At 37.5% G+C, this 21,666-nt stretch overlaps 4 protein-coding genes across 5 annotated transcripts; 1 reads left to right on the top strand and 3 right to left on the bottom strand.

The window, feature by feature from the left end:
* Positions 1–236: 236 nt before the first annotated feature.
* zgc:112334 (uncharacterized protein LOC619199 homolog) lies at positions 237–6,692 on the bottom strand. Its single transcript, XM_041981087.1, has 11 exons — positions 6,187–6,692; positions 3,096–3,203; positions 2,906–3,002; positions 2,686–2,820; positions 2,402–2,600; positions 2,186–2,317; positions 1,493–1,592; positions 1,235–1,406; positions 996–1,140; positions 845–899; positions 237–750 (listed from the first exon to the last, which is right to left on the bottom strand). The coding sequence occupies exons 2-11, from the start codon at positions 3,180–3,182 to the stop codon at positions 607–609; spliced, it is 1,266 nt and encodes a 421-aa protein (XP_041837021.1). The 5' UTR covers positions 3,183–3,203; positions 6,187–6,692; the 3' UTR covers positions 237–606.
* Positions 5,852–12,453, top strand: LOC121637134 (transmembrane protein 43). Its single transcript, XM_041981088.1, has 12 exons — positions 5,852–5,969; positions 6,710–6,856; positions 6,984–7,118; positions 8,862–8,956; positions 9,054–9,103; positions 9,214–9,283; positions 9,369–9,439; positions 9,974–10,101; positions 10,210–10,284; positions 11,024–11,125; positions 11,258–11,375; positions 11,477–12,453. The coding sequence occupies exons 1-12, from the start codon at positions 5,952–5,954 to the stop codon at positions 11,677–11,679; spliced, it is 1,212 nt and encodes a 403-aa protein (XP_041837022.1). The 5' UTR covers positions 5,852–5,951; the 3' UTR covers positions 11,680–12,453.
* Positions 12,454–13,246: 793 nt separating this feature from the next.
* Positions 13,247–16,465, bottom strand: LOC121637138 (rho-related GTP-binding protein RhoA-B-like). Its single transcript, XM_041981095.1, has 5 exons — positions 16,370–16,465; positions 15,299–15,456; positions 14,474–14,594; positions 13,748–13,878; positions 13,247–13,664 (listed from the first exon to the last, which is right to left on the bottom strand). Exons 2-5 carry the CDS (start codon positions 15,452–15,454, stop codon positions 13,491–13,493), a joined length of 582 nt encoding a protein of 193 aa, XP_041837029.1. The 5' UTR covers positions 15,455–15,456; positions 16,370–16,465; the 3' UTR covers positions 13,247–13,490.
* A 1,859-nt stretch (positions 16,466–18,324) lies between these two features.
* Positions 18,325–20,999, bottom strand: LOC121637137 (cytokine-inducible SH2-containing protein-like). 2 transcript variants are annotated; one of them, XM_041981093.1, is made up of 3 exons: positions 20,665–20,999; positions 19,840–19,996; positions 18,325–19,672 (listed from the first exon to the last, which is right to left on the bottom strand). In XM_041981093.1, exons 2-3 carry the CDS (start codon positions 19,976–19,978, stop codon positions 19,173–19,175), a joined length of 639 nt encoding a protein of 212 aa, XP_041837027.1. In that variant the 5' UTR covers positions 19,979–19,996; positions 20,665–20,999; the 3' UTR covers positions 18,325–19,172. The 2 variants fall into 2 exon arrangements, with proteins under 2 accessions (XP_041837027.1, XP_041837028.1); XM_041981094.1 differs by lacking the exon at positions 20,665–20,999 and having other exon boundaries at positions 19,840–20,305.
* Positions 21,000–21,666: the final 667 nt, after the last annotated feature.

The following is a 21,666-nucleotide window of genomic DNA, read 5'->3' as shown; positions in this document are numbered from 1 at the left end:
ACAAATCCTCCACACATCACTGTGATTCATCTCTAGTCATCTGCCTCTCTGCAACATATCCAGAATCAGTCTGAGTATTTTAACCCTCATCATTCAGCCGCAGCTTGTTTACTCTCACCTGCTGTAGCTCAAAAATGCACCCAAATAGCTTCAGTTAAGTTGTGTCATGTTGAATTAATATTTTCATAAAATAACAATCAAATCCTTTATTTTAGTTTCAGACAGTATGCCACAGTTGCATTATTTGTTTTTCATTTAAATCTGAGAGCACTGATTTTCCACAAAAGATTTTTTTTTAAACTAAAGTATAAACATTAAAACCTAAGAGCTATGCAGCAAAATGACCTTGCTGATTTACTGGTAAACTGCCTCATAACAAAACATTGCAGGTGTACAAGAAAGAAATACAGAATACACAACATCAGGGGGTTTTCCAAACAATTACTCAGCAACTTTGTATTTTGCAGACTTTCACAAAAAGGAGAAATTTTAGTGAAACAAGGAAATTAGCACACATTTCATTCTACATGCTACATAACACCCTCTTGTACAGCTGTGTGTAGTCATGTGTGTTTAATCATGTGGTCCAGATGTCAAAGGTGTTTCTCAGTCATCCTCGGAGTTGCTGGACTGGTGTCGCGATGTCCCGAAGCAGAGCTCTGCTCCTGTGATCCGGCGGTACATGTCTTTGATGTCCTCACACTCAGACCCAAAGTGATTTGTTGCGTCATATGAGCGGGACACAAATATCTAATCAGAAAGGATATGGACAAAATCACCAATGTTACACTTGCCACACTTCATCCCCCCTTTTTTCTCTCTCACTGGGGAATTTCTTCTTTACCTGACTCTTTTTCCCATCCTCATTTGGAACCAGGACATGGCTGACAAACACAAACCTGGAATCAAAGTGTTTGAGAGTGTTAACAGGAGATCACATCAGTTAATTTAAGCCAAACAAATAATGCAATTCAAGACTTGAAAGTGTCACTAACTTCTGCATGATGGGTTCAAGAAGCTCCAGTCCTGGCTGCACCTCTTTCTCCGGGTTGTTTGTCTCTACATTTGTGCTCACTGTGGCGATGTACATCCCATCTGAGGCCAGACCGTGGCTGTATGACAGGACAGATATGTATATGTCTGTATGAACAAAACAGAGATGATCATGTTATACAGGGTGACATGCAAGCAAACATGAAATAATCTGATTGTCATGTTTGGATAGAAAGTATACCTGACTTCCTGCTGAGCTCTGTTTGAGGGATGATGATCTGACAGGAGTTGGCCTCATGGGTGTTTTTAACTGGATGATTTAACAGACAGATCACTCTTATGACACGTCCCACTTTCCTGACTCGGTTGGGAACATAACTGGGATCACAAATCAACTGTTTACAGTGGAACACCTGTGAAAATGGGAGAGAAAAGTACACTGAGTGTCCAATGGTTCATTTGATATTTCAACCAAAACATTGTTGTGCGTCGCCTCCACCTTTCCCTCGGATTTGACAGCCATCACTTTGCCATTGTCCATCACAATCTCGTCTACAGCTCTTTTCAGCAGGAAGGTTCCTCCGTACTCTGCACTCAGTCTGAAACACAAAGGAGCACGCTTACTGTACTTTAGGAAACATCTTAAATTCAGAAAAGAAATAAAAACAGAAAACACATCAAGAGCATCATTATGAAAAACACAAAAACAGAACAAAACAGACATAAACAAAACTACAAATACTTTCTCTTCCCCAGAAAATAAGTTTCAGAAAACAAGCGACAGTTCTTTACGAGTTTTTTTCTTTTTGTTTTGTGTTTCCGATGTCTTGTGCTTTAATAACATTTGCATTCTCTCTTTTGTTGTTGTGTGGTGTTAAATGTCCAGTTGTTGCCCTGCTCTGATTTGTTTTAATGTTGTATTAATTGTGTTTTATGAAAAGCTCTTGTGCTTTGTCCACTGTTGTGTTGTGCACCTCTGAGCCTCGTGATGAATCTGTAATTGTTTCCATGCAAACACTTTTTTAAAGAAGTTGTAACATCACAACTACTTTTTAGGCTGGATGGTGATTTTACTGCATTGAGTGAGAAGTGAAACTGTAAAGTCAGTCAAGGAGAAATCTGAGTTTTTCTGTTCATTTACATGAAACAAATCTTCCGTACATTACCAATTTAGAATTTGTATAATTGTCACCTGGCAAATCCCTGTGGTAGCTCCCCAAGCCCATACAGGGGGTATAAGTAAGGACTGGTGTTGTGGCGGGACAAAGACTCGGAGTACAGCCTGATCCTGTTGATAGTGTCCACACACGGGTGGTCCAAGTAGCTGCAAAGACAAAGGGGAGAAAACTCCATCACTTGTAATAATTTCATTCAGCCTTGTCTGGGTTACTTAAGCTCTGTAACTGACCTCTCACTGCTGTGTAAGGCTATGGCATGACCTGTGAACTCCATGACGTCTTGTCCCAGGTCAAAACGACTGAACATCTCCCGTGTGGTTGTCTTGTGAGGATCCACATCCTGGTGGGTGCGAGGGTTCCTCACATCAAAATTCACAGCGAAGTGTAGCAGCTTCTTAAACCTCCTCTTGTCAAACATGCCCATCAGATCTGAAGACAAATATATTTTTAACATCCTAAATTATAAATGTGCCTGGAAATCTATATTTAAAATTGCTATGACTTCACTTTTCACCTGAAGACTGGGCATCTTCCTCTGTTGCAGGGACTTTGTGCACTTTGCCTGCTTTGTACACATAGCTGCCTTCAACAACTTTGAAATCCAGATAGCGAGTAACCTCAGTGTGTACCAAGATTTTAACCAACTCGCCTGATGCAAACACAAAACAAATCATTAACACTAAAATACATACACTAAACAGATAACCATCAAATTAACTGCACTGGACTCTTACCAGTGGCAAGAAAAAACTTGGGGACCAGATCAACATTCCACTCTTTTCCACGGCCCATCGATTTGGGAGGACCAGTAACTTTAAACTTCTTGTACAGCTAAATATAGAACAAACATCCTATATTAATGCAGCAATCTGTTTCAAGAAAACATTTATGCATCTCTGATATTTTGTTGGTTTTTACACACACCTCTTCAAGGGGAGAAATAGATGCACTTTCTCCTCCATTATAAGGATTCTTGTCAATGTGAAGAACCTTTTTCCCATTTAGAGACATTAAACCAGAGAGGACACATTCCTGAAGGGACCAGGAAAAGGTGTGATTAGTGAGTCAAATGTTGTCAGAATCAGCAGTTATCATTTCGCAAAGCAGATCAGAACCAGAGTAATGATGTCATTGTTATAAATCCCCTTTGACAACCAGCAGGCACTCAGTGGATCAGCAGATTATTGTATCTCAAGACATTTGAATGGAATACAGTTCATATTTAAATATTAATGTTATAGTGTTTACCAGAACAAAAAAGATGTCTTACTTTTCTTTGTAATCATATGGATGATAGTAACTCTGAAAAACAGAACCTTTTCCAGCACTGTCTTCTTTTGTCCTATTTTAAAATACAATTCTTAGTCATTTCATGTAGTTTTGGTCAAGTAAAGATCAAAGAAATATTAAAAAACGTGTTTAGTACCGTGGGTTAAGTTAATTTCTTCTTTTGATGAGTGGGTCTTAGCATAGATGAAGTGGTGAGATTGTGTTTAGTGGTTGTATTTTATATTTATTTCAGTATGAATAAAGATCTTATTCTGCCCTGAAGACCACATTACAAACCACGGTTAACTCGTTTGATGAAACTTAATCTCTGAAACCTTTAAACAACCCATATAGCTCCCTGCTATTGTGGTTGTCTGGGTGAATTTACACCCATATAAGCTGATTATTTTATTATAAACACAGATTTTCTTACCTTAAGTCCAGTTCCAAGTATTATGATATCATACTCCTGCATCCTGACTGTCTTCACTTATTGCTCACTGATCACTGGGTCCCAGTGTTTTCGTTGAATGTAGCTTGTTGCAGTGTGTTCACGCGAGCATTTGTGTGTGTGTGTGTGTGTGTCTTAACAAGTGTGATGATAGGTGACAGTAATTGCTATGTGTTCCCCTTTGCTATAATCCTCTTAAGACTGGCACATCTTTGCATTATGAGTGTGTGTGTGTGTGTATGTGTGTGTGTGTGTGTGTGTGTGTGTAAATGTGTGTTCACACTGAGAGAGAGACAGGCTGACTATAAACGATCACTGCAATTTGTCATATAAATAAAGATGGCCTCTATGTGATACTGTAATAAATGAATATTACAATACTCCATTCATGTAAATATCACATTCAAATGTCTTGAAAAAGATCAAATGCACTTTATGTCAACTGTAATTAAGGATGCTAAAAATTGACAATAACATAACAAATAGTTTTCTAAAATTTGAGCTGGTCAAGGAATTCAGTATTTACTCCCCTGTGTAAAAGGGGAGTAATTTTTTTTTTTTTAAAAACTCCTTTTCTTTTTTGTAAATTATGTTTTTTTTTTTTTTTTTTTTTTTTTTTTTGCCAAAAAATTATTTATTGAAATGAAACCACATGAGAATTTCAAAAAGTAAACAACTGAATGGAGCACAAAAAGTAAGGAAATTTTTTTTTGGTTGATTATTTCTCACATTTGATAATACCAACTGGTGTGATATAGATTCATGGAAAGCCTAATTAGTCACCTTTACCACAAGGTTTAATTTTTAAGGACTGTGCTTCTGAGAAATGATCAACACATCTAATCACACTTTAATTTTACCCCGTCTGGGACCTCAGTGTGTGTGCTGTCAACTTAGCATAGTGAAGTCAAGCATATGGTAGCGTTAAATAAAATATATCACTTAATGTAGGACACAAGTAGGCCATTAAACTTGTATGCAAATGAAGGTATTGATAAAAAATTTTTCTTATAATGATGGTGTCCACATTCAAATTCATTGGGATTGCAGATTTTTAGAGTACCTCTCTTGGACCTCAAACACCTTGGTAAAGAAGGTGGTAAAGAAGGCCCAGCAGAGGCTGCACGTTCTCAGAGTGTGACAGAGAGACAGTCTGAACAGCTTCAGGTTTCCTTCTACATATCAATGGTGGAGAGAGTGTTCTGATCTACTGTAACCCTGTGTGGTGAGCAGCATGCTCTGTAGCTGATAATAAAGCTTTTGAGAGGGTAATTAAGACTGCAGAAAATGTAATTGGCTGCACTCAGTCCTCTTGAAGGACAGCTCTGCCACAAGGTGTTTCAGCAGAGCAAGAAATATGCTAAAATACTTCACACCTTGGCTACAAACTATTTCTCTGCTGTGCTCTGGTAGGAGACAGGGTTAGGGTTACAGTAAACAGTTTTTACTCCTGGGCCATTAGGCTTATTAACCAAAGCAGCTGATGTAAATAATTTCCCTTCAGCTGTATGCATTGTTTTTATTCTCTGTTTGTGAGCATAATTTTACCTTATTTATCCTGTGTGAATCTTATTTTCAACATTGTCTTTTCACAAGTCTCTTAGTTTTTTAAACCATGTGGATGTCTTTTATTTAGTCTTTTAAATGCCTAGGACTGTTTCAGGAGTACTGATCATTTTGTTTATCTAATTCTATTCTATTCTATTCTATTCTATTCTATTCTATTTGTATCTCTAAATGGGCTATTTGCTTACATATAGGTATAGCCTATGTTCAGGACCTCAAAATGTTCTGTTTTCACTGGCCTAAAAAAGGTTTTACCCATGGTTCCCTGAGAGTCGGTTAAGGATAGGCCGTCTCTAAGGTAGCGCTCGTAATATTCACCTTGGCACTCAGTTAGCTCGGTGCTACAAGAAATGTAACATGTCTCTTAGACTCCGCCTGCTCTGGGCGTGTTTCGGCACACTCCCAGTTAAAGAGAAATCGAACCCTAACGAGTAGCAGCTTGTATGCCAGTTTGCTAGCATCTTCGTGACTGTTGAATTGAGCAAGTCAGAGAAATGTCTTCAGGACAGACAGTAAGTGGACTTAGTTGCAATGCTTAGGCTTTACGTGACAAACTAATGTTCTTAACTGTATTACGTAAGGCAATGTTAGCACTAACATCACCTTTTGTTTGTATTTAGCAAGTAACTTAACTGGGTTTTATTACTTTCCTCCTCTTTGCCTGAGTGTAAAGTCTGTCCATCGCAGGTCAATGACATTATTATATATTAGCAGTATTGCGATACTTATTGTGCTGATGTGTTAATGTGGCAGGAAGTTGCAATTTACTGATGTCTCTCTTCGGTGAGGCATGACAATTAGGAAGTGCAAAAGGTTCGTCGGTTCGCGCCCTTTTGTGGCCTTTGACACAGTTGTTGACCACTTCTAGTTATATTTAGTTTAGTTAAAACCTATTCTTTCTTTTCATATTTGCAATATTCTGTTACAACATATAATAATAAGAAGGAAAAGGTATCATTAAAGTTTTCATTTGCCCATGCAGTTTGATTCAGCCATTCAGTGTTTTGGTGGCAAAATAAGTAAATTTCCTTAAACTGCATTTAATTGCTACTCTTCCTCTTTATGATATTTTAAATGATGAAGGTCACAACTAGTTGTCATTAATAAATTGACTACAGCTGTCATGACACATTCTATCTGCAAGGGGCTATAGTTGTCACTTGTATTAGTGGAGCAAATATATAATTCATTTATTTAGACTACAGAAGTTATGTTAGTTATGGATAATGTGGCCATTCAGCTGTTGTTTTAGTTTGCAGGTATAGACCCAGACCAACACAAACGAGTGTCTGTTAAGTCCAACCCTGGATTCCTGGAGCGATTAGGTGAAACTGCAGGAGGAACCGTTGTCGGCATAGGACTGTTTTTCCTCTCAATTTATGTTCTGTTTACCAATGAGGTGAGAAACAGTAACTCGTGGAGTTGCATCTTATGTCCAGGCTGCAATACATGTTGAGCACGTCCTTTTCAAATCAGTATTTATCCAATTAAGAAGGGGTTGTTTCGGTAAATGTTTCTCTTTTCAGGGGCGAGCTCTGCAAACAGCATCCTCCCTGGATGAAGGCCTCTCTCAGGTTGTATTGTTAGGACCTTATTCCAGCCTCGAACTGCAGAACAACAACCATTTAGTTCATCTGTCAGCACGGCTGCATACTTTGCAGGTAGGCTGTGTTCCATGCCATTTAGAACACTATTCAGTCAAACACCTCCCTTTATTCACATGCTGGGCGTGATTTCATTATCATTTATTAGCGGGGATTAGCGTACTCCACATACACCATTCAGCTACCTTAAAACCACTGTGGAGTTTTAACTTGAGTGAATAGCATTCATCATTCATACTATGGCACCTATCGAAGGGTAGGTTATACTAGACAGAGACTGAATGGTCAGTTTTTGAAAGTTATATTTTTGGAAGAAGGAAAAAACTAACTTGTCATACTGGAATAACTGGATCTCTCCAAAACAGCAGATTTTGTGTGGAGCTCCTTGTGTGCAGTGGTTAATGGTGAATATCTAAAGTGTTTCCAAGAATGACAGTTAGTACATGTTAAAGCTCAGTGATTAAACTTAGGAAGCAAAAGTAAACTTGTGTAATTAGATCCCACCGAAGAGTGACTATAGCACAAAAGAGTAAAAACCTTACAATGGGAAGGTGAACATTAGAACTAGACCATGGAATAATGTATGAAGTTAATGTTATTCAGTGAATCACGTTTTTATTTTATATTTTGCAGCAGTTCCTTTGTTGTGGACCTTATGATTTGTACCTGAGTCCTCCAGACTAATACGTCTCTCTAACGACTAGGCCACCTCTACTCCACCTCAATTCCAGAGTGAAATAGCTTAGCATCCATCACTTACACACCCAACACATTTGGTGTCAGCATTTTTCAGCCTTACCACCTTCCTAGTTTGGTTAATGGCTGCAGCTTTGCCTGTTTTTTGTGAAAAGTGTGTTTTATTGGCTGGTGAGAAGAATGGCTGATTTAGCCTTTTGTGTCATTCATTGTATCTACTTTTGGTTCATCCATTCATTTGGGCTTGTTGGATATCCCTGGTTTGTGCACTGAGGGAGACTAAGAAAGTCTGTATTTAATCAGTCTCTGGATTAAATGAGGTTGAGCTGCATTCGTGGAATGACTTGCGTATTAAGTAAGGGATGCCGCTAGTTTGAGTCTGACTTTTTCAGGTTAGTCTCTCTTTCTTGAGAGATTTTCATGGAATACCCCTGAGATGGTTTTCATGTTGTTGCTGATAGTTTTATGATGCTTTATAGGTGGAAAAAAAGCCACACTTGTTTTTGAAAAGGTTTAGGTTTATTGAATAGACCGGAATTTTGCACCCAAAGGTACAATGAGGCACATTTTAATATATTAAAAATCTGGGAATGTGTGTATATGTGTGTGTGTGTGTGTGTATATATATATATATATATATATATATATATATATATATATATATATATATATATATATATATATATATATATATATATATATATATATATATATATATATATATATATAATTATTGTGTGTGTGTGTGTGTGTGTGTGTGTGTGTGTGTGTTTGTAGAAAATGTTATGTGTTATAAATGTGTTTCTGTTGTGTGGGTATTGGTTTATTAAAGTAAACAGCTGGTGGCGCCACTTGTCTATTGCAAGGCTTCATAAACTGCAGACTCCAGAAGTGGATGCATTAGTAAAAGGGAGATTAAAAATCATGTTGGGAACTAATGACTTTTTTTATATTTGTTTCTTATACTTTGAAAAAACATTTGTTTTGTAAATTCTCTGTGAATACTTCTGTCACTTTAAGTGCTGTATTAGTTTAAATCACATAACTAATGCACTTAACAGGTATTTAACTCAGTGGTATATTCATGTGCATCTGTCTGTATAGCCCCTGCATGACCCCAACTACAGAGTGGTGGTGCAGGCAGTGAAGCTGAGGAGAGAGGTGGAGATGTATCAGTGGGTGGAGTACAGTGAAAGCAGGTGAGTGTATGTGTGTGTGTGTGTGGTTAGTCTGTATGTCAGCTCTCAGGGTATGAACACGTATAAAACCGTTTTTTGACTTTGTAAATCACTTCAGGGACTACCAAGAGAATGGTGAAACCAAAACTGAAACGACATACACCTACAGTGAGTTTTTACTGTTGTTTTCTATTGAGACCTGCAGTCTTTATTCTGGTTGAAGCTATATATCTGGTTGGCTCTGCCCTCTGATCTGAAGCTGTGTGACTCTTCTGTAGACACCGAGTGGAAATCTGAATTGATCAATAGTCGTCATTTTGATAAGGAAATTGGTCACCAGAATCCAAGGTAGTAAGTAATTTATGATATTTGGTTTTTTTTTGTGTGTGTGTGTGATGTCGTTTTTTATTTGAACAACATATTTTTATCTCAGTGCCATGGCAGTCGAAAGTGTGACAGTGGTGGCGCCTGAAGTCCGAGTTGGGCCTTTTATTTTGTCGAAAGGTATTTATTCACACAAAAACACAAAAATAATACATTTAAGCTTGTTACTTAATCTTTGCTATTGTTCTCGAGGCTGCATAAACAAGAAAAACGTCATACAAAGGCTGAGGACACATATGACTGTTAGAAAACCTTTTAGAAAGTGAATTTTGCATAATATCCCACGTGTTGGTATACATTTACATACTTTCTCACCACCTCAATCAGCTGTTCATCAAACTGTCTGTTCAACCTCGCATCAGGGGAAATGCAGAAGCTGCAACTTTGCTCTTCATTCTTTTCCACATTAACTACTCCAACTTTAAATGTCCAACCAATCGTACAATCTCACAATACCAAAATAAGAAAATTCTGCTCGGCGGATGTGTCGAGAACACGCCGCAAGCTGTCCCCAATCACGTATGCGAGAGCAAAATGACGTCATTTTGCTCTTGTGGCCTTGAGAACAAGAAAAAGCGTCACTTCTCGCAGAGTATGTAACTGCCTTTAGATTTGAGTCATATTCCATCAGTTAGTTTTCTTGCTCATCTGTAGGCCTGGTGGAGCAGATCAGCAACTTCCAGACACTGAGTTTGAGGGATTTCCCAGTCTTTAACCTGGACCCCTTTCTGTCCATTGATGACGATTATTTCTATCACACTCAATACCCACGCAGGCCAGAGGTGAGAATCGAGAGTTTAACTTGTTATATATATGTATATATTATTAGTAGTTCCTTTTGGGTCTTGAGGTTTTTTTTTTGTTTGTTTTCTGTGTTTTTCTATCCTGAGGTTGGAGATGTGCGTGTGAGATTCTCCTTCGCTGGACTGAGTGGTGAGAATTCTCACCTTGGCCCGCCTCAAACCGTAGGTTCTCCAGATGATCTGTGTTTGTATACACCAAATCAGTCAGTACCAGGCTTGCAGCACGCTGTCAAGTTCAGGGAATACTCTGTACTCTTTATTTAGTAAGACGCATTGTATTAGTCATATAAATCCATTTATAACTTCAGAGGGAAGCTCACTCTAAATTAGTACCAAAGTTGCTTGTTCCAACAATAATTTTGTGTAATAAAATAAAAGGATCGTGAAGTTTTTATTATCGTACCTTCAGTGTTTTCAAGTCCTCAACTGAGCTAATTTTGTGTTTTGATATTATACTTAATTATAAATTCAATATCTTTGACTGTTGCATAGAAATTGGTATTTAAGATTTCTCTTTGATATTTGGAAACTTGCTATGATTATTTTATGACTTTTTATAGACAAAGAGATTTGTTTGTCTAAAATTAATATCAGTGGCTTTCATGTAAAAAGATGCCTTCAACTCCATCTTGTAGTTACATCGTTTGATCAGCAAAGTCTAAAAACTCAAAATGTTCAAGTTACCATCAGATAAGAGAACATGGCATATCCTTATTTTCACACAACTTGAACTCGGAAACATCTTAAAAAACAAGTGATTTAATTAAAAAAAAGTTTCCTATTCATTCAATTTTAAATTATTTAATTGATTTTTAAGAACATTTAAAAAGTTATTTCCTGGGGTGGGTGTCTGGTTTGAGCTTGAGATGCTGGTAAATGCAGAAGCTGTTTCTTTCATCAGGTCAGTATTGTTGCCATGCAAAGAGACGAGCAACTGATGCCCTTTAAAACCAAGTCAGGAGACTTCCTGGAGATCCTCTATCTGGAGGAGCTCTCTGCAGAGGCCAGTATAAATTTCATTAAATACAGTTAGTTTTTCAACTTTATCTATTAAAGACTGGTTTGTAATGTCTAGTAAAAGTACATTTTCTGTGTGGCTTACATTTGGTAATTGATGCAGTTTTGTTATCTGCAGGAGGTGTTTGCGAGGGAACACCAGTACAACAGCATGAAGACATGGGGACTTAGGGCTGCAGGCTGGTTGCTGATGTTCCTTAGTATACAGATGACCACGCGCATAATCCACACGCTGGGTAAATGAGCACCCACTGTTGCTGTACAGCCACATCATTATGTGAATTTCCTCTTCCTCTGTATCTGCTACTCATGTCTCTTGTCTGTCCTGTGCCTGCAGTGGACTGGATTCCTATCCTCGGAGAGCTTGTGTCTGTTGGCCTGAAGATCTTCGCTCTATGCGTCTCCAGCTCACTGTCTCTTCTCGTCATTGGAGTGGGTTGGTTGTTTTACCGACCGTTAGTGGCAGTGGCCCTGACAGCACTAGCCCTGCTTCCAGTGTTTTTGACCCATTCACGACTTCCAGCCAAGAAAAATGAATGACTATTAAAATGAGGATTAGACTTTTAGTTGCTTGGTGACAACCATCCAACAGAGGTGTGAAACAGTGTTGTGCTATCAGTCTCCCACAATGAGCTACAAACTACATAGTAGCTTAATGGATTAGCAAATTGATATTTAATGAACATTTTGTTCTTTTTGGTAAAATGTTTAACCCTGTCTCCATAAGTGGGCATCAGTTTCACGCTGGAAAAATTTTATAGGTACAACAAGAAACTTGAATACAGGTGTTGCCTTCAAATATCTTAGCTTTCAGAAGTTTATCCAAGCTTGAAAAAACTTGGTATTAAGCTGCTTATAAAGAGTAGCAAAGGATCGCTGTTATTTTTACTGTAAATACTACTCACCAAAGTTGTTGCCTCAACCAAATGTCTCTCTCATGTGACAACGCAAGTAGATATACTTTGCTAAAACTCATGCACTTCTTAACGACAGGTCCGCAATGAACCTATTTTGATGATATCAGATTTATGTTGGAGGAGCATATTAGAGCTGCTGTTTAGCAGTAAAGGTCTGACAACACTTGGGAAGAACTGTGTACATGCAGGTAAGAATAATTTTTTTCCCCCAAACCAAAGAAAGTGTACAAAGTAAGTTTAATTTTTTAAATGATACTTGATGCCACCAAACTGTTTAAATTGTTGCACATCTGCTTACTTTTTCAGAAACATGAAATCTTGTGTATACTTGTTTATTTCATGAGAATATTGTTCATTGGAAAATTTTTCAGGTAAATTAGAAATAAAACTTTTTTTTTGGAAAACAGAAAAACCTTGAGTTTTCATTTTAGCTTATAAGCATTTTAAGTTGAATAAAGCACTTTTTCTGTCTGTAGATGTGCAATGTTGAGACTGACCAGCACTGGTTTAACACAGAGGCAGACCCTAGTTTATCTGCCAGAGAGCACTCACAATTTTTTTCTTTAGCTGTAAATGTCCTCAAATGACACGAGGAACTGAACTCTTATCAACTGGTTAAGGGATTATCAAAAATCCACCTATCAGGCTCCATTAATAAGACATTAACCAAAGTGTGGCTCTTGTTAACTGTAATGCCCACCACATCTAAGTGCACTTGATCTGGCACTGTAGCTAACTCAGGACCCAGACCTCTACTCTGAAAGGCATATGCATAAAGATCCACAGCTAACCATCAATAATAAATTTAAAGCAAAAGAAAATGTTTTGCCTAAACCCTGCATATATTTTAACTGGACTCCATCTCAGTTTCTCATTCGGGTGATGCAAATTATTAAGATTCTGACAAAGTAATTTATTACACAAAACATTTGTTTTTAGCAAAAGATGAGTTTCCAGTCTCACTGCGCACATAATCATAATGCACCTTAGATTTGAATATGACAAGGACCACACTTCATGTGTGCATCACTTTGTTGGAATAATTAGAGGAATACAGGTCACAGTGTGCAGGTACTTCACCCTAGTTGGCTGTGGACACATTCCTTAGATCAGCAGGCAGGGCTTTAGCACTTAACTGTAGATGGCAGGTATGACACAGGTCCCCTTGCTGATCTTTTTAATTACATACAACATGTTAAAGGAGGTTTTATTATGGCAAATTTTACTCATGTTAAAAGTACAAAATGTATTTCCCATAACCTCAAAATTGAATACTGACAGAACCTGACTACTTTTGCTTAAGACAAAACAGTAAAAGCATTACACCTTTAGTAAAAACGGGAGAACAGTCTTTTGTGTGGGTGTGTCGGGGGGTAGATTGACCTCATTTTCCATCTTCTTTCCCCCTGTAAGAAGCAGTCCCCATTCCCCCATTTACAGTAGGATGCATTTATTGCTCTTCTTTCCCCGTCTGGCTTGTAGTGCTGCCCTGGTGGCCAACTCAAACACTTCCCTCACACCATCCTTTGTTTTTGCAGAGCACTCCATGTATCCAAAGGCACTGATCCTGTTAGCCATGTCCCGACCATCTTCCGGTTTGACTGGTTCCTAAATAAAGAGCCAAGAGGAGCTTTAAGAAAACTTTCCTTTGTGTGTGTGTTCATACATGTTTCTGTTGTCTGAAGTTTTACCTGCTTCATTTTGGCAAGCTCCCTCCGAGTATGGTCATCATTACGTAGATCCTTTTTATTTCCCACAAGTATGATGGGAACATTAGGGCAAAAATGTTTCACCTCAGGGGTCCACTTCTCAGGGATGTTCTCTGAAGAAAAAGACAAAACACAGCATATCTTTCAAAGATGCAAAAGCAAATATGATGAAATATGTTGTGCATCAAGCTAGAATCCACAAATTGTTTAGTCTGTTACACATCAAAAGAAAGTGAAAGGTGTCCATCTCAGTTTCTCAAAATATATCCATTTTTTTAATGATCAACCATAGCAATCCAGATAATTATTATTAACAAGACTACAAAAGAAAAAAATTCAAATATGTGACAGCCTGAAGATTATGTGTCTAAAAATGATGTGTTTGATAAAAACAGGCCGCTTGGATTGATGGAACACAATTCTCCAAGTCCAACAGATGTGCCTGTTTAAGCAATTTATAATTCTTATTAAATTATTTCAGCTTCTTTTATTAAATCCTCACCAAGTCTGCCTGTTTTCCTCCTAATTATTTAACAAGATCAGAAATAATTAGAAAATACATATGAATTGTTTTCCTGTTGACTTCCTCTTTTTCCCCCAAAGTGTCTAGTAGAAATGGAGATCAAGTGACTAAATTAGAGACATAATGAGTAAATTAGAAGTTAGGAATGTGCCATAAACATTTTCAGAGCTCTTGTTTATACTTACCAAGACTGTCAGGGCTGTCGATGGAGAAGCACATGAGAATGACATCAGTGTCTGGATAAGAGAGTGGGCGCAGTCTGTCATAGTCCTCTTGGCCTGCTGTATCCCAGAGAGCTAACTCAACCTGCCAACAGAGATGGCAAGTTATCAGCCACAAGACGCAAACCTTCTTTAGGCTTCAGACCTGGCACTAAAAGCATGCACATATGCATCTATCCTTTATTATCCTGTGGGTCCAGTACACATAACCATATTCACCATGTTCCAAATAAACCAATTTACATACAACATGCATACCTTACATTTAGACCTCATGTTTACTTAAACATAAATCATTTTAATGCTATGAAATTATTCAAGAACTGATTGTGACACCACAAGATTTATAATTAATTATTTTTTTTATGTCTTTCACTATTTAAGCAAAAGTGTTGCTTGAGTAAATGAAGACCTTATAAGCAGATTTTTTTTCCTGGTGCAGGAAAGTCCTGTGTATTGCATGCATATGTTACTTTGGACAAACAGATTAATTTGTGACTCAAACTTGATTTTTAATCAAACAAACAGACCTACCTAATAACAGTTTATCCACTCTAAGCATGTTATCAAGACTAATACATGCTTTGCTAAATGCTCTTATTCCCAACAAAGCTCTAATCAATCCAGACCCTCAAGATAAGTATACTTCATTTGTAATAATCAACACATCAAGTCACCTTTGACCCCTGAAGCTGAGGGTGAAAGAAGTGGAAGCAGCACATATACTATCAGCCGTTGTTTGAGTTTCTGTTTTTTTGGGTGAAATGTGAAAGGAGGAAAATAACATACCTGTTTACTATCTACTTCAATGTCAGCAACATAGTTCTCAAACACAGTGGGCACATAGACTTCAGGAAACTGGTCTTTACTGAACACAATGAGCAGACAGGTCTTCCCACAGGCTCCATCTCCAACTATAACGAGCTTTTTCCTGATTGCTGCCATAGCTGCAGACAAGGGGAAGAAAATAGTATAAGTTTCAACATGAGAACAGTCTTTAACAGGACGTGCTATTTCATTGCAACGAGGCATTATGCAACTTACAAACACTGCGCCCGATGAGCAGCCAACAGCCTACAGCTGTGCTGACAAACACACAGACCTGTCTAAAACCAACACCCGAGACTGTTTAGCCTCCCGTGACAACGTCAACATTACGACCTTTTATAGTTTGCCTGTCAACTGCGCAATATACTCAAGGCGAAAAACGAGCTGTATAAAACCTAAAGCCCAAGTCTCCAGCTGAGTTTGGACTAAATCTGTAGTCAGATCAGGGACCTTGGTCCACGATTAAACATTTCCGCTCCAGCGTTGATAGCAAACTCCGGTTTGACTAATAATAATTTTGTTAGAGTCCCTTCGCCATTAATTGCCAGTAAACTTCACAGCATCATGTAACTGCAAATCACTGCAGTACTGGCTGACCTAGATTTTAACCAGCCAGGAGGATGTTCTGTTTACAAAAGACTTGACGCTATCTAATGTGGCTAACCAGCTAGCACCAAACGAAGGATGTCATTTTAATTTAGGCAATTATATGGTGTTATATGATAGGTTGTTATACAAATGAGGTTTGTTATTTTGAATATCACACACATAGGGCCACTACAGTGCGTGTACTCCAGTTTTAACTACAGAAAAGTAAAGTTTTCGTTTTTTATTCAACCCGGCACAGCTAGCCGGTTTAGCTTAGCATAACGGAAGTCACTGCGAGTTTTATCGGTCCGTTAGCTAGGTAGCTAACCTCTGAAGATTATAGAAGAAAAATTCGACTAAAATATAAATAACGATATCTCTCATGATGAGTAACTCGAGTAACGAAATGCAATTAAACACTGGCTATGAGTATCACACACTTACCAATTGATTAGTTAAAAAAATCTATTGAACTGAAGTCAAAGAAGCGCTTTGTTCGCCTCGGTCGCTGCTGCTGGAGGATTAACAGAAGGGAAGTAGGGAGGGGTGTGGGGGGTCAGCATAACAATATTGTACAGCATTTGCAAATGATGATTATTATTATTATTATTATTATTAGTAGTAGTAGTAGTAGTAGAAATAGAAATAGAATAGTTAAAGTAGTAATTACTAACCACCCTTTCAACAGAATTAATACAACAAAAGATTTGTACCTGCATATATGGGTCATTGCTTTGAAGTAATAAACTTAATTCACATAGGCATTAAACTCCTTCACATTTGATTTTCGAATATGAAAGGAAATAATTTTTATGATGTTGATTTTCCTTAATACATATGCTTGTGTAGTGGACTGTCCACCAGTTTGTTTGTTATTTATATTTCTTTATTTTTTGGTTGCTGTGTTTCTTTTGTTTGTTTGTTTATTTGTTTTTTTTTTGTTTTTTTTACATGTTTAAAATAAACTACTAAATAATCCACAATATCATTCAATCAGAATAGTTCTTTGAGTGCACATGGTGGTGGCCTCTCCATATCGGCCTCTGATGAACCGGTGACTTTCTCCTCTCTCTCCAAGTGTCAGCTAGAACTAGTTCCAGGTCTTTGGGATTCTTCAAAGGTGAATGTGGCTGTATGAAATGGATATAGTCATGTTAGTGGATATAATGATAGTAATCATGTATACTTTACTAATCCCAAATGGGAATTTGCTACTTTGCATTTGGAGTAGTGGGTTGCCATTTTACCTTGTGGTTCCAGTTGGGGGTAAAGGACCTTGTTCAGGCTACAAGAGTGGTTCACCTTTGATGCCAGTAAGGGGACTTGAACCAGGGTACTCCGTTGTACGTTGGCATTGTGCTCAGTTAGTTAAATTTGTTAGTGAATGTGCAAATAATAACATATTCATGAATGCATACAATTTAGATTTATTCTGCAGACTGCAATAAAATATTGTAAAGTACTGTACTATTATTGTACTATATAATGAACTGACATTTAGAATTAACATGATTTTAACTGTCTACAATAAATGACTTGTATATTAAAACATATATGATCATAATTAAAAAAAATAAGGTACATATATCATCCAGAAAATCATAAGTCTGCACAATGAATTTTCAACATTTAACATTTTGAGCATTATATTTAAAATAGATTTAGGTACTTTTATTAAATAGGATTTTGAAAATCAAACTTTAAAAGAACTAATAGAGTACATTTGCATCATGATACTGCCTGCCACTTCCAGTCTGAGCAGAGCTCTTCATCCATCACTCCATAAGTCAGCTGTGCAAATCTGACAGTTGCTGCTAGAATAACATTAAAATTAATCTACTAGGAAAATATTAAACTCATGATTATGTCCAAATGATGCATATTATTTAACTATAGACTGAAACAGGATTTTCTGACCTGTACAGTTGGAGCAGGGAGGGACAGACAGGGACACATACTCAGTTTTCAGCTGCCACAGCAGTATATTAATAACTGCAGCTCTTGCTCTAATCCTGATAAGAGGCTTTCTCTGTGCTGCTCAGTTTTAACTCGTGGAAAACTATCTCAGATGCATTTCCATGAAAACAGTAATACCTCCAATTCATCTCTAAGTTGAAGTAACCAGCTACTAAAAAGGTGCAATATAGATTAACCTCTGAAATTCAAAGAAAAGTATGAGCCCCTTCTGAGAACTTAGACCAATTTGCAAACAGCTGTTTGATGAAGAGTGTTTGATGCTGGTATTGAAATCATAGTCAAAGGGAAAGTTGTTTCCCTTCTAAACAGATATGATTTTTTTTTAATCATGATTTTGGTCATAAAAGGAGAACAAAACATACAGTGTACCAAATTCTTTATTTGATCTTAAAAAAAAAAGACTTGTAAACCACAGCAGGCCATCCAGTCTGCACGTCACATAACAACAGCATGATCTTTTCACTCATACATAACTTATTGGTGTATCCTCCATATTTGTAAATGTTTGATTATAATATGATTGGATTTATTTATGTCCAATAAAACCCAGAAAAGCAGGGAGGGAAGAATCCTGATGATTCATACTTAATGTGTTGAATTTGCTGAATCGACAGCTATGAAAAGAAAATAATAATAACATTACATGGGGAAATGTTCTGCTGCATTTCCGAAACTGAGATGAACAGACATTAAAAGTGTTACATTGGATCACTGTTAGTTGAACTGTAAATAACCAGATTTATTGATTTAATGAAGTCGAGTTCATGTTTAACACTCATTCCAAACAACACTTTTAATGAGCTCCTAAGTTCAGAAAACAGAGATCTTCACATTCAAAACCCAAATCTGCTGAAAAGACAAAGCAGACTGTTACTACCTTTTCACTGATTTATTATTTATAGATTTTGGTTGCTTTATTAAAAAGGAAAAAGAAATTGACCCCAAGTTTATGCTTTTTATTGATAGTATAATGTGCACCAATAATAATAACAATAATGAAAATTAAAAAAGAATAATAGAGTTCAAATATTGGCATTGCACATTTCACAGTAGCTGAGGCAAACAGAAAAATAATTTAAACAAAATTATGCTGGAATAAGATTGAGCTCATTCATGGTTGAGGTCAATCTGGTTTATTGTGCTTAACCAGTCTTTACCCCTTGCACCATCCTCTGCTGTGCTGGGTCTTTCACTGCCCCAGATTCACAGCATGTGGTCATGGAGAGTGACCCTGACTGTGTTCGTATCATTTTATCCATCTCAGAGATCCTCATATAAAGAAAGGGTAATTCTGCAGGAAGCGCAGCAGAGGCTTTGGGAGAGGCAGCCGGTCAGGGCAGTTTGTGTGCTTGTTAATGGTGAGGCGCGTCAAGTGTTGCAAAGAAGGAAAACCCTGCATGCTGTGCAGAGGATGCACAAGCTTCAGAGGGACTCCACTGTCTTTAACTGCATACTGTGCAGTTTCAGGCTTTGTTTGGGACTTAATTGCTGCCAAGTCCTGCTGTGTCTGGCCTGAGACAACATAGTGCTGGACCAGGTTAAGAACATCTGGGAAGGACTTCAAGTGAGGCAGGCCAGGGGAAATGGAGTCCAGCCAGAAACAACCCTTGTTGTACTCTATACGTACACTAGTAGGTCCACAGCGAGTCTTCACTGACAGGGCCAGCATGTACTGAGGGTGAGTGCTGTCCCGCAGCAGGAAAGTGCCTTCAGACTTTGTCAGAAGAGCTTCTCGAGCTTCACTAGCTGAGATAGAGCCCCAATACCAACCTAGAAAATGACAAATTGTTTAAACATCAGCTTTTCACATGCCACGTGGATGCAGCTTAAAGAGGAATTTAGGTCATCTTAATGCTATCTGTGACATCATGCAGACTGAGTGAAAAGTAAGATCAAGCATTCTTCAAATGATAAATTATGTTAGAATGCTGGTCTACCTGAGGTCTGTAGGTACTGGAAGGTGGTGGTGATGCAGCGGAGGTCTTCTGCTGGATCCCAAGTTGGGGGGGAAGGATATGGGCAGCAGGAACCTCCTTGTTCCTCATGATGCAAAATGGTCACTGCCCTGGCAACCATTTTTGACCAAACATAGGTCTGTCAAAAGTAATATTCATGTTAGAAGATCAAGAAAACGGCAGTAATTTTAACTTGTGAATCCATATTCACATATTGTATTCGGCGTCATCCAAGTCTTTTTAATCCTAAATGCTCCAAGCCCTTTGGTTTATGTTTCAAATTTGCTGCAGAAATGAACTATGAAAATGTTCACATTAGGTGTTCAGTTAGCAGAATATTTTCTGAGATATCATCACAATTACTATAAAAGAAAATCTCAGAATTTTCAGAATATGCAGTGAGCTGGAAAACCAAGCAAATTAAAGGGGAAAAGGCTACTTTACTTGGAAAAAAAAAGGATGGTCATCACATTACTTACACATTACATACTTTTCTTTAGATAATACAACAATACATTTTCTTTAGATAACGCAATAATAATAATAATAATAATAATAATAATATTAAAAGTATAGAGAATTTGTTAATTTAGTGATACCGCTGCTCTTTTTGGGGGGCACTAAACAAAAATACCGTACAATAACATAAATGCAAACACACCACCACACAAATTCAAACACATACACTTCAATCTAAAACAGGGATTAAAACAGGGATGACAGCATTAAAGTGTAATTACTTTTTTATCACAGCATATTTACTGCAATCAAGCCCGTAACGACCAAATCTGTGTAAAACAATCTTACCTTAAATCAAGAAGAAATAAAATGATCGCTACCATTAAAAAATAAAAATAAAAAAAACTTAACAGCAATCCAATAAATTCTCACTATCAGTATTTATTTACCACAGCAGCCAAAATAAGAAAATATATCCGTGTGTTCTGCTGCAGATTAAAAGTGCGACCGAAGCGGAGCGCGAGCTCTTTGTAAAGTGCAGCTGTAGCGCAGTTCAGGCGGACTGATGGAGGTTCCCGGAATCTGTTTCCAGGAAAGGTTTTGTGTTTCAGCGCCCGCAACGACAGAAAGGTTGCAGCCCACAGCTTCCCGCGTACCCAATTAAACAACGCACACACACACACACACACACACACACACACACACACACACACACACACACACACACACACACACACACACACACACACACACACACTACTTCCTGTAAAGATTTCAATATAAGATACACCAACAGCTGACGTCACAACTAACGGCTTAAACCACTAGTGAACAAAACAAACAAACAAAAAGCAACAAAATTTTTTTTTACTTACAGTTAAACTTGAATCTGTTGTAAGGAAACATTGCTCTAGCTTCTGATACTGGTTTTAATTATAATAATTTGGCTGATCGTCAAAACTGACCAGCTTTGTAATTCATTTTCCTTAAGAGAAATAACGAAAACAGCACAATAGAAATAACTGAACATTTTCATATTAGTCGTTTTCCGCAAAATATTTAAATGAGACAAAATAAATGAATACAAATATTTCAGCGAGCATTTCAGATAAACATATGTGGTGTGTAAAATTTTTGAAAGACTTGTTTGCCTATTCCTACTTTTTTTCTGTGCGTGTGGATAAAATGAGACATTGTTTTTTATAAAAGAGCAAGAGGTGAAAATAGTTGGGCTACCATGACAATAAATAAAAACTGTAAAATTAAAACTTAAGCAGAGAAATATGTTTTTTTTAAATAGCAGCTTCAAGGGAATATTCAGATAACCACTATCATCATTTAATGCTTTCC

Source organism: Melanotaenia boesemani, chromosome 3 (genome assembly GCF_017639745.1).
Source record: "Melanotaenia boesemani isolate fMelBoe1 chromosome 3, fMelBoe1.pri, whole genome shotgun sequence".
Taxonomy (NCBI): domain Eukaryota; kingdom Metazoa; phylum Chordata; class Actinopteri; order Atheriniformes; family Melanotaeniidae; genus Melanotaenia; species Melanotaenia boesemani.
This window is presented reverse-complemented; position numbering and strand designations above follow the sequence as displayed.